We start from the raw sequence: 14523 nt of genomic DNA on the forward strand, positions 1-14523 counted from the left end.
ATTTCAGTTTCACTGACAATTTAGTTGATGTGTCATGGGAGTCATATATCCTGTGTTTTAAGCTATTAGAATTCCTCTTTGATGATATTCAAAATTAATTATCATCCTGTATTCATCATTCTTTTTGATAGATTTTTCTCTCATTTTCTTTTGTCTGTGGGTTTCCTTTTATGTTTCAACGAGTATTATAAAAACATCCAATACTTTGCTTTCTGAAGTTCCTGATTGAATCCCTAGTTTTTCTCCTCTCTTGATTTCCCAGCCTCCACTTTTTTATTGCATTAATAAAGACAAAACTCAACAGAGTGGGGTGGATAAGGATAATAACATAAAATTTGTTTACCAAATCACATCTTGTATTGCTAATACAATGAATGCCTCCAACTTCAGGGAAAAATGAAGATGTGAGAAATGCTTTCCTTTAGTTTGCCTGGTGCACTAATAAGGCACTTATGATTTATCTTGAAATATAGGAAGTTATGTTTTAGGGACTCCATGTCATTTTATTTGCTTTAATGAAAAATAAAAAAGTTGTTCTTCATTTTCTACTTTGTAAATACTTCAAAACACTACTGAAAATGTTAAATCTTCTTTTTGGCTTTTTTGTCTTCCAGATTAACAGTTCAAAGTAGGGTTATTTGCATGTTGCATGAACATACATATATAAAACATATGCTGTGATATATATACATACACACACACACACACACATATATACATATATACACAGTAATGATGACTTCATACCACAGAATCATACAATCCTGAGTTTAAGCACCCTTGAAATCATTTATTTTAACCCCTCACCCCAAGGATGAGAATTCTCTTTACAGCATCACCAGAAAGTGCTCACCTGTTTTCTGTTTAATAACTTTGGTTACACAGAACACAGAAAGTTGTCAGGTTAAAAGATATCTCATATATATATATATATATATATATATATATATATATATAGAGAGAGAGAGAGAGAGAGAGAGAGAGAGAGAGAGAGAGAGAGAGAGACATCTCATTTATTTCTTCTTTTTAAGTAAAGTCTGCTTCCCTAGAATTTTTTTGTTTCTGACCTCTGGCCTCCAGAATTGTAGAGCATATGGTTAATCTTTCCCCCTTTCAACATTTTACGTATTTTAATACTCAGTTATAACATAAGAGGGATGTAATCATACCAATGTCAAAGTGGAGAATGTAAGACTGGCCTAGAGAAATTTGTGCTTTTTCAAATATTGTGCTGGTAAAGTAATGCTGGTCTGTTGGCCTGATTTGGTTCCAATTTGCTAGGATATGCTCTTAACCTAAGCTTCTCTCAGACATCAACCATTGCTTATCAGCCTGGACTCCTTCTTTTGGAAATGATCCAGGTTATTCACATAATTTTTAAACAGTCACACTCAGAAATGGACATAGTACTTCAGCTACATTATGATTTTTTTCAGAGCTCAGTGGCAATATTGCCTCCCCATCTCTAGACACTATAAAAAAAAATCTGAGTTCTTACTATGCACTAAATATCATGTCAAACACCGAATACGTGTTCGTTCTTATCCTTATAAACATTCTGTGAGACAGATACCATTGTTAGCACTGTCTTATCAGAAACTAAGCCTGCAAGATAAAGTACCTTGCCCAGGTCACAGAGCTCATAAGTGACAGCAGAAAACTCAAATGTTACTCTGCTTTAAGTCATTTATAAATCTGATAAACAAATCATGTCTGTAATTTATTTTTTTTACAGTTGCCCAGTTATTCTCCCCCACAGTCAGCTTTATCATTTCCCAAAGACACATATAGAATTAACATTCAGGTTATGGCGACTGAGACCATAAACTTTGGAATGTGACAGATAAGGCTTGAAAATCCTGAGTTGGCCATACAGGAGTCACATGCACTTGGATTATTTCTTCTTATATTGCTTTAGTCTCCTCACCTCTAAGAGAAGACAAGAATAATTGCCTCTTGCTTCCCTTCTTTATCAAATTTCAATTTTTTTTAATGTTTATTTTTAAGAAAGAGAGAGACAGAGCACAAGCAGGGGAGGGACAGAGACAGGGAGACACAGAATTCAAAGCAGGCTCCAGGCTCTGATCTGTCAGCACAGAGCCTGACGTGGGGCTTGAAATCATGAACCCGTGAGATCATAACCTGAGGCAAAAGCAGATGCTTAACCGATTGAGCCACCCAGGTGCCCTCTCAAATTTCAATTTAAAAATCTCTTAATCTTTAGATCTGAGGCCTTCTTTCTGGTCCACCTAAGTTGTAACATCCACCCAGCTATTCACCTCTCCCATCTTTTCTTTTCCAGTGTCTAAAACCTAATCTGGAAGGAAAAGATAAAGATCCCTCCTGTGCCTCCCAAATGCTTGTTTCCTATTCTTAAAAGTCAACATGAGTCACTTTAGTTGTCCTCTTTTCCTATTATTTGTACCCATTCCAGTCAATGGAGGAGGGAGGTCAACTCAGCCACTGTCAGCTGCCCTGGGGCAGTCTGTCACTGCACAGGGAGGTGGCTAAGTCTACATGTGCAGCCCTTCATATTCCTCTCATCAAGGACTGAGCGAAGGAACTAGTCAATGCTCTAGGCATCTGTTAGAATGGCGGGGTTTTTGGGGGGAGTGAGTGGTGAGGCAGTAGCTTCACCAAAATAGATGCCTGACAACTCTTTCTGAAATCTTCTTTTGGCCAGGTTATCTCCCATGCCATTTCTGAACATGTGGAAGATGCAGGTGTACACTCAGGAGATGCCACTCTGATGCTGCCCACACAAACCATCAGCCAAGGAGCCATTGAAAAGGTCATCATCTATAAATAAAAGTGCAAGGGGAAAGGCAAAAATTTAAAAAAATGTTTTTAACTAAGGAGTAATGTAGGACATGCCCCAGGTGAAGTGTATTATAAGGGGAACTTTCTTGCTCTGAGTCTGCTGGATATTTTAGAGATAACAATTTCCTTCTTGCCCTTTAAAAAAATAAGTTTATTTATTTATTTATTGAGAGAGAGAGAGAGAGAGAGAGAGAGAGAGCATAAGTGGAGGAGGGGCAGAGAGAGAGAGAGAGAGAGAGAGAGAGAATCCCAAGCATGCTCTGTGCTATCAGTGCAGAGCCCAACGTGGGGCTCGAACTCATGAACCATGAGATCATGACCTGAGCCAAGATCAAGATTCAGATGTTTAACCAACTGAGCCACCCAGGCACCCCTCCTTCCTGCCCTTTTGAGCCCACTTGGTTGTATGCTAGTGTAGTGATTCTTGAACTTCAGTGGTGCCATAACAGCCTGGCTAACTTGCTAAAATATAGATTGTTGGACCCTATCCCCAGTTTCTGTTAAGTACTTCTAAGCAGGGCCCCAAGGTTTTCATTTTTAACAAGTCCCCAAGTGATGCTGTTTCTGTTGCTATTGGTTTGGGGATCCCATTTGGAGAACACTCCTGCAGGTGATTCCAATGTTTTGAGAGCCACTTAGGTGAGCGGCATGTAAAGCTATGTTTTTCAGTTAGAAGCAGGGATGCAGCAGTAATGTAGGAACCTTCTGGAACCTATGTTTTCACTTCTACCCTAACTCTCATCTCAAACCAGCACTTTCTGATATGTCTCTTTGAACCTTTCTTTCGGAAACATTGCTTTAAAGATCTTCCCAAGAATGATGCCTCAGTACTAAATAGGCACTGCTAGGTGTTCTCAGAGACCATCATCTTAAATAATTCACGTGGACATTCCTTAGTCTTTAGGTATGTTAGGTCAGTCTAGGCTTTTTCAGTGAACCTTTCCAATAATCCTGCCATCAAAATCTAGGCAGGCCTATCTGGCTATGTGTATGTTGGACAGGATTCTGAAGATCTTACCTTGTTCTAGAAGGTGAAGGTAGCAGGTTATGTTGTAACACCAGTCTCATAAGAGAACATTGTCCTCAGATTTCAAGTGTACTTCAGTTTCTCATATTGATATAATTGACCTCAAGAACTCAGATTTTTCCAAATCCCTCAGAGTTCGATGTACCATGGACTCTACTTCCTCTAATGACCAGTGTAGTTGCTGAATCCCTCTTGTGAAAGTAATGAATGAGGTGCTCTCGTTTCTTGCTGCCAGTGCCCCCGCATTGCATGGGTACCATCTGGCTCTGGTTGGATAGAGGGGTTTGTATATGTGACATGCAGAACCTCCCTGCAAGGAAACATCATTTTTTTTCTGAACATAATATCTACCCTTGTAGAGTCCAGAGCAAGAGAAAAAGTACATCAAGGAAATCTCTCTGGTCTCTTTGCTTTGAGTGCTTTGTCATTTCAGGGCCTGCTCTTCTCAGCAGGTAGGTCAGGAGATTAATAGACAGTTTGGACTGCAGTTTCTGGTGCTGAAGCACCCAGACTGAAAGAATTATTTAGCCCTCAAAGTAAAACCAGAGTATATAACGGTGGCTAGATAGAGACCTTTGGCAGAAAGATAATTTTGTAAAATTATGTGTTCTCTTCCTTGCTAGCCTGTTATGAATATTTAGTGCACATTATTATTTTGTTAACAGATGCCTACTAGTGGCTTCTCTTATTATTATCGCCATTATTATTGTTACGGTTATTAGTGGAGATGTAGCTCTCCTTAAAGAGAAATTAAAGAAACCTAACTTTAAGGTGCTGTAGCTTTTTCATTGTGTTTTCCAGCTAAGGTATGCTCTTTAGCACTACTATCATTGTCCTTTTGATCTAGGTGAAGGATGCTACCCGAAAGATTGCAAAGGCCTTTGCCATCTCTGGTCCATTCAACGTCCAGTTTCTTGTCAAAGGAAACGACGTCTTGGTAAGAAATGCCAAGGTGCTTGAGAGAACACCACAGCTGTGTCAGCTTATGTCGGTCTGTGTCCCTCTGGTAATCTTCTCCATGAGCACAATCACAGAGCAACTGAGACTCCTGCTGCTATTTGTGTCTGAGTGTGGGTTGTTGCACAGCATATAATGCCTGCCTTGTTTGAAGACACAGGCCCTTGGTGGCACTGATCTGTCAGTCACAGTTACATAAAGCACTCTGATCTGCTGAGAAAGAAGATCACTGTCTGCCCTCTACAGTGTAGTATAGATGGACACAGTGACTGTCATAAAATAATCTGAATATGTAGAATGGTCACAAATTACTTGCACTGAGGTTTTAGATCCTGTTTACCAAAAGTAGTTAAATCAACTAGACTAGTCTTTTTTTTTAATGCTTTTATTTATTTTTGAAACAGAGAGAGACAGAGCATGAGCAGGGGAAGGGCAGAGAGAGAGGGAGACACAGAATCTGAAGCAGGCTGCAGGCTATGAGCTGTCAGCACAGAGCCCGACGCGGGGCTTGAACTCATGGACTGTGAGGTCATGACCTGAGCTGAAGTCGGACGCTTAACTGACTGAGCCACACAGATGCCCCTACACTAGTCTTAATTAATTTATTGTAACCAATCAGTAACCGCTATTGGTTCAGCATCTACTACATGAAGGCATAAGGTGGTAATAACAATGTGTAAACAACAGTCTCTGCTTTCAGAGATATTCAATGTGGTGAGGACTGGGAAGAAGAGGACTTTGCAGATAACTGTAACACAAGTTAGAGTATAACTGGTGGGAGGAATGTGCAAATCGATGGTATTGGAGTCCCAGAACAGAGAGAGCATGTCTGCTAGCTTGTGTGTGTGTGTGTGTGTGTGTGTGTGTGTGTGTGTGTGTGCACATGTATGTGCCCACACATGTATCCGGGTGCCATATACCTGGTTTGAGGTGGATTTCAAAGAAGATTTTATATTTTAAACTGGATCTTAAAGAATAGCTGGAATATTGACAAGTAAAGGAAGGTAGAGAAGACATTACACATAGAACATCTAAGAGAAAATTTGGCATATTTTAGGAGACAGTGACTAGTTAGTGAAATTATTTTTCTAGGGAAATAGTGGAAGGTGAACTTAGAAAGTAAAAATGGGGTCAGGGAAATGGTATAAGATAATGTAGAGAGGTATATATTGAAGCAAGGGAATAGAAGGCCTTCAAGGACTAGAGTTTAATTTGATGGCCAGTGGAATCCCAGTGAAGGCTTTTTGGTAGGGATGTGGCATTATCTGAGCTCTGCATTGAAATCTGTCAGCAGTGTGTGGGGATGAAATTGTGGAAAGTAGATGAAAAAAAGTCAGAATTCAAAGATAATGACTAAAAAGAAAATGGTTAGCAAAAGTACAAGCAGTGGGAAGAGAAGTCAGAGGCTGGCAAAACAAGAGCTGGGTCCCAGTGAAAAGCAACTAGAACCCAAGTGGCAGGGAGAATATTTGTATTGCCATTGGCTCTCAACATCCTCTTATTTTTTTTTTTAATTTTGTCATGTCTCCAGGTGATTGAGTGTAACCTGAGAGCTTCTCGATCCTTCCCCTTTGTTTCCAAAACACTGGGGGTAGACTTCATTGATGTGGCCACCAAGGTAATGATTGAAGAGAACATTGACGAGAAACCTCTTCCAACATTGGACCATCCCATAATTCCTGCTGACTATGTTGCAATTAAGGTAACATTAAACAAAACCTATTAGTCATTTTTTTTAAGTTTCAAGGAAATTAAAGGAAAAATTTTTCATCAAAAATAATTTCAAGGGGTGCCTGGTTGGTTTAGACAGTAAGAGCATGCAACTCTTGATCTGGTGGTCATGAGTTCAAGCCCCACGCTGGATGTGGAGCTTACTTAAAACATTTTTTTTAATAAAGTAAAAAAAAAAAAGATCTTGATACTTCATGAACCTTCTAACTAAAGTGCTGGACTAGGGATTTACGATGTTTCCTTTGAATAACACGATGCAGTTGCACCACAGACAACTTTATATGAACTTTTATCCATTTCAAAAATTAAAAAAAATCATTTAGAATTGCATAACTTGAAAACCAACTAGCTGAGTGAATTATAAACGATATTAATGTGGCCCATAGTGATGGTGTCAGTTTAGTTGGTAAACAGCAATTCTGGACATATTTTGTTAGGACAAGGCTTGAATTGTGCCCCTTTTGAGCTATGCCAAGGCTTCAGGAATGCAGGGATCTTGGAAATTGTTACTCCGTGGTGTTGGTTAAATTCTAACTACCTTGGCCACCTTGACTAGTCCCTACTTTCTTCAGCGGCACAATGTTTCCACTTGAAAAGTTGAAATAGCAGTTGCCATTCATGGTGGTGCCATGTAGGTCATGAAATTGATGGCACCTTTATGAAGATTGACCAGAAAAATTTAAGATTTGTTCACTAATTTCCAATATATATGTATATTCCTAAAAATACATTAATAACAAAGCCATTGTGCTCCTTTAGATGTATCAGTATGCTCATGCACAGAGTATTTATTTATTTTTTTTATTTTTAATTTTCTTCGAGAGAGTACACGTGCACACATGCACAAGCCAGGGAGAGGCAGAAGGAGAGGGAGAGAGAGGGAGAGAGAGAGAGAGAGAGAGAGACAAAGAGACAGACAGAGAGAGAGAGAGAGAGAGAGAGAATTCCAGTCAGGTTCCATGCTCAGCACAGAGCCCATCACAGGGCTTGATTCTATGACCCTGGGATCATGACCGAGCCAAATGAAGAGTCAAATACTTAACCAACTGAGCCACTCAGGCGCCACCCCAATGCACAGAATATTTATAATTATGACCTTTACTTCATGGGGCAAGTATGAAGATTAGTGAGATATTATATAAATATATTTAAATATTTTAGAAAAAGCATACGATGGGGCGCCTGGGTGGCTCAGTTGGTTAAGCGTCCAACTTCGGCTCAGGTCATGATCTCACGGCTCATGAGTTTGAGCCCCGCGTCGGGCTCTGTGCTGACAGCTCAGAGCCTGGAGCCTGTTTCAGATTCTGTGTCTTCCTCTCTCTCTCTGACCCTCCCCTGTTCATCCTCTGTCTCTCTCTGTCTCAAAAGTAAATAAACGTTTAAAAAAAAAAAAAAAGAAAAAGCATACGATGAAATTAACTTATATTGTGTGATGTATTTTTGTGATATTTACATATTTTGGATGCCTTCAAAAGATTGCCATTCCTATATGTACTAGTGACCTCAACCATAATTGTGTTATAGCTGAGACTCCAACTTCTGACATTTACAGTGGAAGCTTTAAGTTGAAACTATAAATCAAAAAATATTTATTGACCTTACTTAACTCAATAATTTAGGATGCCCTGGGTTTTATAGTGCATTATTATATTGGGGACGGGTAGCACTTTATTCCTGGAGACTAATGACATGGCATAAATTGTTAAAGCTTTCAGTAGGAATTATACATAAGTAAAAATACATAGGACTATACATAGGTACAAATACATAGGATTTTTTTGTTTGAGACCAATAAGTAGAAGGCCCTGAAAAATATTTTTCCACTGGTAATTTATATATGAATTTCAATTTCATGTTTCTTTATTCATAGACAAGAAATATACATACGATCACACACATCTGTGTATGAAACAATTTCCAGCTAAAAATGGTATTGAGATAGGTATGCATTTTTGAAAATGCACTGTATCTTTCAGTTTACAGCTTTCCTAATTACATTTATACGAGTTTTGACTTCTTTTTAAATTTTTATTAGTGTTTATTTATTTTTGAGAGAGAGTGAGACAGAGCACAAGTGGAGGAGGCGCAGAGAGAGAGAGGGAGACATAGAGTCTTGAAGCAAGCTCCAGGCTCTGAGCTGTCAACTCAGAGCCCAATGCGGGGCTCGAACTCGCGAACCATGAAATCATGACCTGAGCCGAAGTTGGATGCTTAATCGACTCAGCCACCCAGGCGCCCCATATGAATCTTGACTTCTTAAAAAAGAATTACTTGTCTGTGCTGACAGCTCAGAGCCTGGAGCCTGCTTCGGATTCTGTATCTCCCTGTCTCTCTGCTCCTCCCCCGCTCATGCTCTGTCTCTCTCTCTCTCTCTCTCTCTCTCTCTCTCTCTCCTTCAAAAATAAATAAAAACATTAAGAAAAATTAAAAAAGAAAGAACTACTTATTTATAGTCACTCTTAACATAGGCCTAGTGAGGTGGGTGGATGTCAACAGATGAGGGTACAGAGAAGCTGGAGTGCAGAAATGTATAATAACTTGACTAAGAATGACCTGGTGAGAGGACCCTGAACTAGAACTCCCAGGAGAATTTAGAAGGGTGCCAGAGTCAAAGGAAAAATAGTCCAGACTAGACAAATGGGTATATCAAGTAACAAGAATTAGGTTCTTAGTGAATTGCACTGATAAAATAATTGAAAAGGAAACACTCCTATCTATGTTCTAGTTCATATGAGAGTTCTGGGCCAAAGTGGTTCCGAAGCAGAATGTTTTCAAAGCTTTTTAAGAGGTGTCAACAACAGTTTCATGTTTTAGAAGTCATCTTACAGACAGACATTTCTGGCATGGTTGCTTGTTGCAAGTTCAAATGATCAGAAAAAGAAGAGGAATGTTTCAAAAGCCTACCAAGAAAAAAAATGTGTTTGAACTCTGTGTTTGGGGAAACCAATGCCCAGTAGACTTTGTTTGAATTCACTCCAATAAGAATATGTGTAGGCCAGATTAGAAACACTGGCCTAGACTGGTCACAGGGGCCCTATTTACAGAAATAATTTGTGATTATTTAACCCAAGTTTTTGGCCAAGATCTCAAGAAATTCTTGGAACAGAGTTTTAAAGCTATTTTTCAAGTCAGATGCTTGGACCAAAGAAAGTTTTTACATGTCTACCATACCCTAAATGAATCCTATGAGAGACGGTTCGTTCACTAAATATATTTATCCTCTCTTATTCCTTTTATACCTTTCTCTCACATATTTTTCCTCCCCATTGTTTCTGACAGGCTCCAATGTTTTCTTGGCCCCGGTTGAGGGATGCTGACCCCATTCTGCGATGTGAGATGGCTTCCACTGGAGAGGTAACTAGTTAATGATCCTTGAACGCTTTCATTAAAAGATTTCATACTTTGAAATCCATGGTTTTATGATCTGAATATAATGCAGTAAGTAAGCTATTAAGAAGTAAGGGGAATGCAAACTTCTGTTATCAGAGTAAGTCTGAAAGGGCCTAAGATTTTTCAGCTAAAGAAAAATCTTGTACTTTTATGGACCAGAGTTTAAATTTTCACCTATATTTGACTTGTGAATACAATATACGTGTTCCTAATTCATTTCCACATTACACATTGCAGCACAGCTTCCAAATATTTCTTTAGATGTCTAAGTAGATATCTCCTGGGTATTTCTGCTTTATTTTAAGGTCTCTGTGTAATAGTACTTCCCACCCTCACCCCTCATTCACTTGCTACTATGAAATTAGATCGTTGGATTTTTACTAGCAATATGCAGAATGATTGTACAGCATTAAAAAGATCATGGGCTTAAACACTGTGGAATTTGTAGATAAATGCAAAAATCCCAGAACAACTTTCAAAGCAACTTTAACCTCCTGGGGATTATCTAAAACCTATAATGGGATTGGCCACTGGATGTCCCTCTTCACTTGTGTTGGGACTCTTGTCGGCTGAAGGTTTCTTTAAGAATGTGAACTGTGTTTCTTGTAAAGAGCTGTCAGATTCTAGAGAGTTCCCTACATGTCAGTGTCAGGACATTTTATGAATCACCTAGCCCATGACAGACTTACTAGCTACAACCTTCAGATTCTCATCAGTGCACATCAGAGTGGCAACATCAGACTGTGAGGCATCCTTGTTTTTTTGCTATTAAGGAACACCTGAAAGGAGAAAAATATTTAATTGCAATACATACGTGATGTTTTATATGGTTGCCTGGTTACGAGCAGCATCTGTGCCGAGAAGGCAAGTGAGACAGGATGGCAGGCAGTGAGGAATAAATGGCTATCTTGTTTGTATTTGGATTAGAGATTACCTTCTTCTAGCTCCTTTGCTGCTGCATTTAATTTAATAGTTGAGAAAACCTAACTTTAAAGTGATGGGCCTGCATTACATTTCTCAGCTGTTTAAGGAAATACCCTTCAGGTTCATCTCGATCCCATGGTTATTCAGTAGCAGGGCTGTTTTCGGCGGATCCAAGGTTCAGATCAGAAAGAGATCTGTTTTTCTTTGTGCTGTTTTCTCTAGTGTGGTAAACTTGTTTTCAATCCTATGTCCATTCTGCCTCCAGCCATACATTATTGGAGTTGTGGAAATAAGAAAATATGAAAGAATTAGAAGCTCAGCTCACCTTTGTTGTATCTGTTTCAGAAGTATAGAGATCATTCTTCTTCCATGATTAGAGTCACACTTCCAAGTGTCACTGAGTGTGATGTTATAAGGTCTATTTCATACCCGAAATGAGAATAATAATTCTGGCTGAGTGAAATCTCAGGCTTCAAAGAGACATGTTCAGTGTTCAAGTGGCTTGTTGTGGGGTTGAATAAACCTTTAGCTCTTGATCTAGCTACGGGTGTTTTATTTTCTCAGTGGCAAGGTGGGGATGGTAGTCCCAAGCTTGACTTGAATATCTGACCAGTTTCTATGATTTTTTTTGTAGAAGATTGATGAAACCTCTTCTTTGTTGTTGTATCTGCTTTTATGATGTGATTGCCTGGTCCTATCACTAAAATTTGGGTTTCATTAACTTAGGTTGACATTACGTAAGCTAGTTGGCCATTAACTGACCAAAGAAAATGTTCACTGTTGAGTGAGAAGCAGCAGGTACTGGTGGTTGGCTGAAGGTCATAGTCATGAGAACATCCTTTTCACAGTAAGGGAGTCATTTGCTTCAAGAATGAATTTAGCCATCATCAATGTTATTTACTATAATGGTGGTTCTGTACCTGTGCCAAATGATGATATGCATGGCAGAATCTACTTCCATCATGCTCAAATATACCACTTGCTCTATAGTTCTGGTGGCCATTTGACTTGTAGCTATATTGTAGCATAATTACCCTACATGAAACCTCTGTATATCCTAATATTATATGTTAGTTTGGAATTGTTTTCTGTTTGTTTGTTTGTTTGTTTTTGTTCTACCTATGGATGTGGTATTCAGAACTAGTAGCAGAGTATTTTGGTTCATTTTATGAAAATGATTTTTAAAAAAGGTCCTTTGAGATTTTCATGCATTTATTGAATTTCTCAGAAAACTTTCTCATAAGCTGTGCTAAATGACTACTCACCAATTGATCAGCAGTTATGCATTTGTGCTACTGACCCATGAATTCATGCACTGTGGCCTAGCATACATAACATATACTGTTATTTAAACATTAAGTCCATATTAACATTTGGTAACTCACCACATTATGGACCAGAAGCTGTGATTTGTATCCAAATAACTCACAGTAGAATCCAGTTATGTTGCTCCATGGAGTGTTGTTGGATAGAGAAAGAATTGCTTATTCATTCATTATGCTTAATTAAAAACATAAGATACATCTGCCCCAGCCAGGCTTTTAATCCCGGGATTCAGACTGCATGGTCTTTGGGCAACTCAATAAAATCTAGCAAAGGAGTTTATGAATAAAGTGCTTTCTATTTGCATTTCTTTTTTTTGGTAAGGGTTGTTGACTAGTATTGGCTTCTTTTTATTTTATTTTTTAATTTATTCTAAACAGGTGGCTTGCTTTGGTGAAGGCATTCATACAGCTTTCCTAAAGGCAATGCTTTCCACAGGCTTTAAGATACCCCAGAAAGGCATCCTGATTGGAATCCAGGTGAGTGGTTTGTGGTTGTGTGCACGCCCCTGGGCACAGGCTAGGAGTGGCTGTGTCAAGGACCTTAACTGTAGTATAAAAGAGGGGAGATTTGTTCTAAGTTTCACTAAAGAAAACAGCAACTAATAGAAAAACTGGACACTTGTTCTCTATATGTTCCCTGAGTTTTTCCCTTTTCCACTGCGGCAGGCAATACAAATAAGTGCATAAATAAAAAGAACAGAAAGATAAAGTCTCTAGTGAAAAGGGTATTTGTTCTGAAAAGGATCTAGGATGCCTTCAAAAGGAGTCTCTTCTACTCCTTGGTTATATCTGTTATAGATGTTCTGCTCCTTGTTCTTCCTCCTTAGCCCCTGAACAAATGCTTTCCATAAAGTTGGGTCTCACCTCATCTTTTTCTCTCTGTCTCTAGCTCTTGCTTTCCCCTTTGCCAACTCATGTCTGTGGTATCCACTGTTCTATCGATAGCTGTCAACTTTAAATCTTTATCCTCAGTCATCCTATATTTCCAACAATCTCCTGTATTGTTGGACCTCTATCTGGATGTCTCAAACCCAAATACTTCCAAGCTGAAGCTATATTTTCCCTTCCCAACCTCTGTTCCTTTCTTCCTTACATTGATTCATTCACATTTCAATTTCTACTATAGATCTACAACTTACGGCGGGGTTATATCTCAATAAACTCATCACAAGTTGAAAATACCATGCATTTACTATACCTGCCCCACTGAGCATCACAGCTTAGTGTAGCCTACGTTGAAGTGTGCTCAGAACACTTCATGTCAGCCTACAGTGGGGCAGAATCATCTAACACAAAGGCTATTTGTAATAAAGTGTTAAATATCTCATGTAATTTACTGAATACTTTACTGGACGTGAAAAGTAGAATGGTTATAAATGTATTGGCTATTTGCCCTCATGGTTGTATGGCTGACTTGGATCTGTTGCTGCCCTACATCCCAAAAGATTGACCTGCTGCACATTGCTAGCATGGAAAAGATCAAAATTCAAAATTTGAAGTATGGTTTCTACTGAACGTGTATGGCTTTCACATGATTTTAAAGTTGAACTTTTTGAAGTTGAGGACTGCCTGTAAATGTCAAAGATCCAAAGCTGGAGAAGATGTGGGCATTATTTGAAGAATTTTCTCAGCCTGAAACTCCATGACTAATTGAAAGTTCTTGAAGATGGGTAACTTAATGGGCTTAAGAAAGTCAGCAGAGCCCACAATACACTCTGGAGGTTCTTGAAATATTATTATTTGGTAAAGTCTTCTAAGTCAAAGCAAGGTGAAATAATTATAAGAGAGCATCTTTATGCAATTTAAAGGGCATTACTGTTTTACTATGGCAAATCAAGTGGAAATCTTAGGGCAAAACGGTAGCTGGGAAACTTCTATTACTCCTTGGAATAATTATTGTAAGAATGTACAGACTGTTCTGTTTATAAATTTCCTGAAAAAATACTAAATGCTTCCCACCTGGTCATTCACTTACATTTGAGATTCGTAATTCTTGGATCATATAAAAACAATAGATGGTCTTATATATCACCCCTACTGTACTTGTAATAAGCTCAAACCCTGCATGGTTACATGAAAATTAATAACAAATATAATTCGAGCAGTACCAGGTATTCTCAAGTCAGTGGGTGATTATTATAGATACCATCTCATTAGGGTGTCTTAATATCAGTAAATTAGACTCTCGAGGCTGGATGGGTAGTGGCTTTGGAGAAGTTTCTGCAAAGAGCAACTTGGAATTTTGCTTCATAAAGATGCCAGAAGGGAGATGGTGAACAGTTAGAGCAGAGGCTAACGAAATGACTTGTAATTGTGAAGCTTAAGGGCAGTTTAGAGACACATCACACC

The 14523-nt window shown here is 38.7% G+C and overlaps 1 protein-coding gene across 1 annotated transcript in view; it reads left to right on the plus strand.

Moving 5' to 3' along the window:
* Positions 1-14523, plus strand: part of CPS1 (carbamoyl-phosphate synthase 1) — a 128545-nt gene that overhangs the window by 103471 nt on the left and 10551 nt on the right. Inside the window, exons 30-34 of the mRNA XM_086719534.1 lie at positions 2684-2791; positions 4695-4784; positions 6336-6506; positions 9815-9889; positions 12553-12651. Of these exons, the coding sequence (XP_086575660.1) occupies positions 2684-2791; positions 4695-4784; positions 6336-6506; positions 9815-9889; positions 12553-12651 (543 nt within the window). The remainder of the gene's footprint in view (positions 1-2683; positions 2792-4694; positions 4785-6335; positions 6507-9814; positions 9890-12552; positions 12652-14523) is intronic.

Source organism: Puma concolor, chromosome C1 (assembly GCF_028749965.1).
Source record: "Puma concolor isolate L17-30 chromosome C1, mPumCon1.1.hap2, whole genome shotgun sequence".
Classification (NCBI taxonomy): domain Eukaryota; kingdom Metazoa; phylum Chordata; class Mammalia; order Carnivora; family Felidae; genus Puma; species Puma concolor.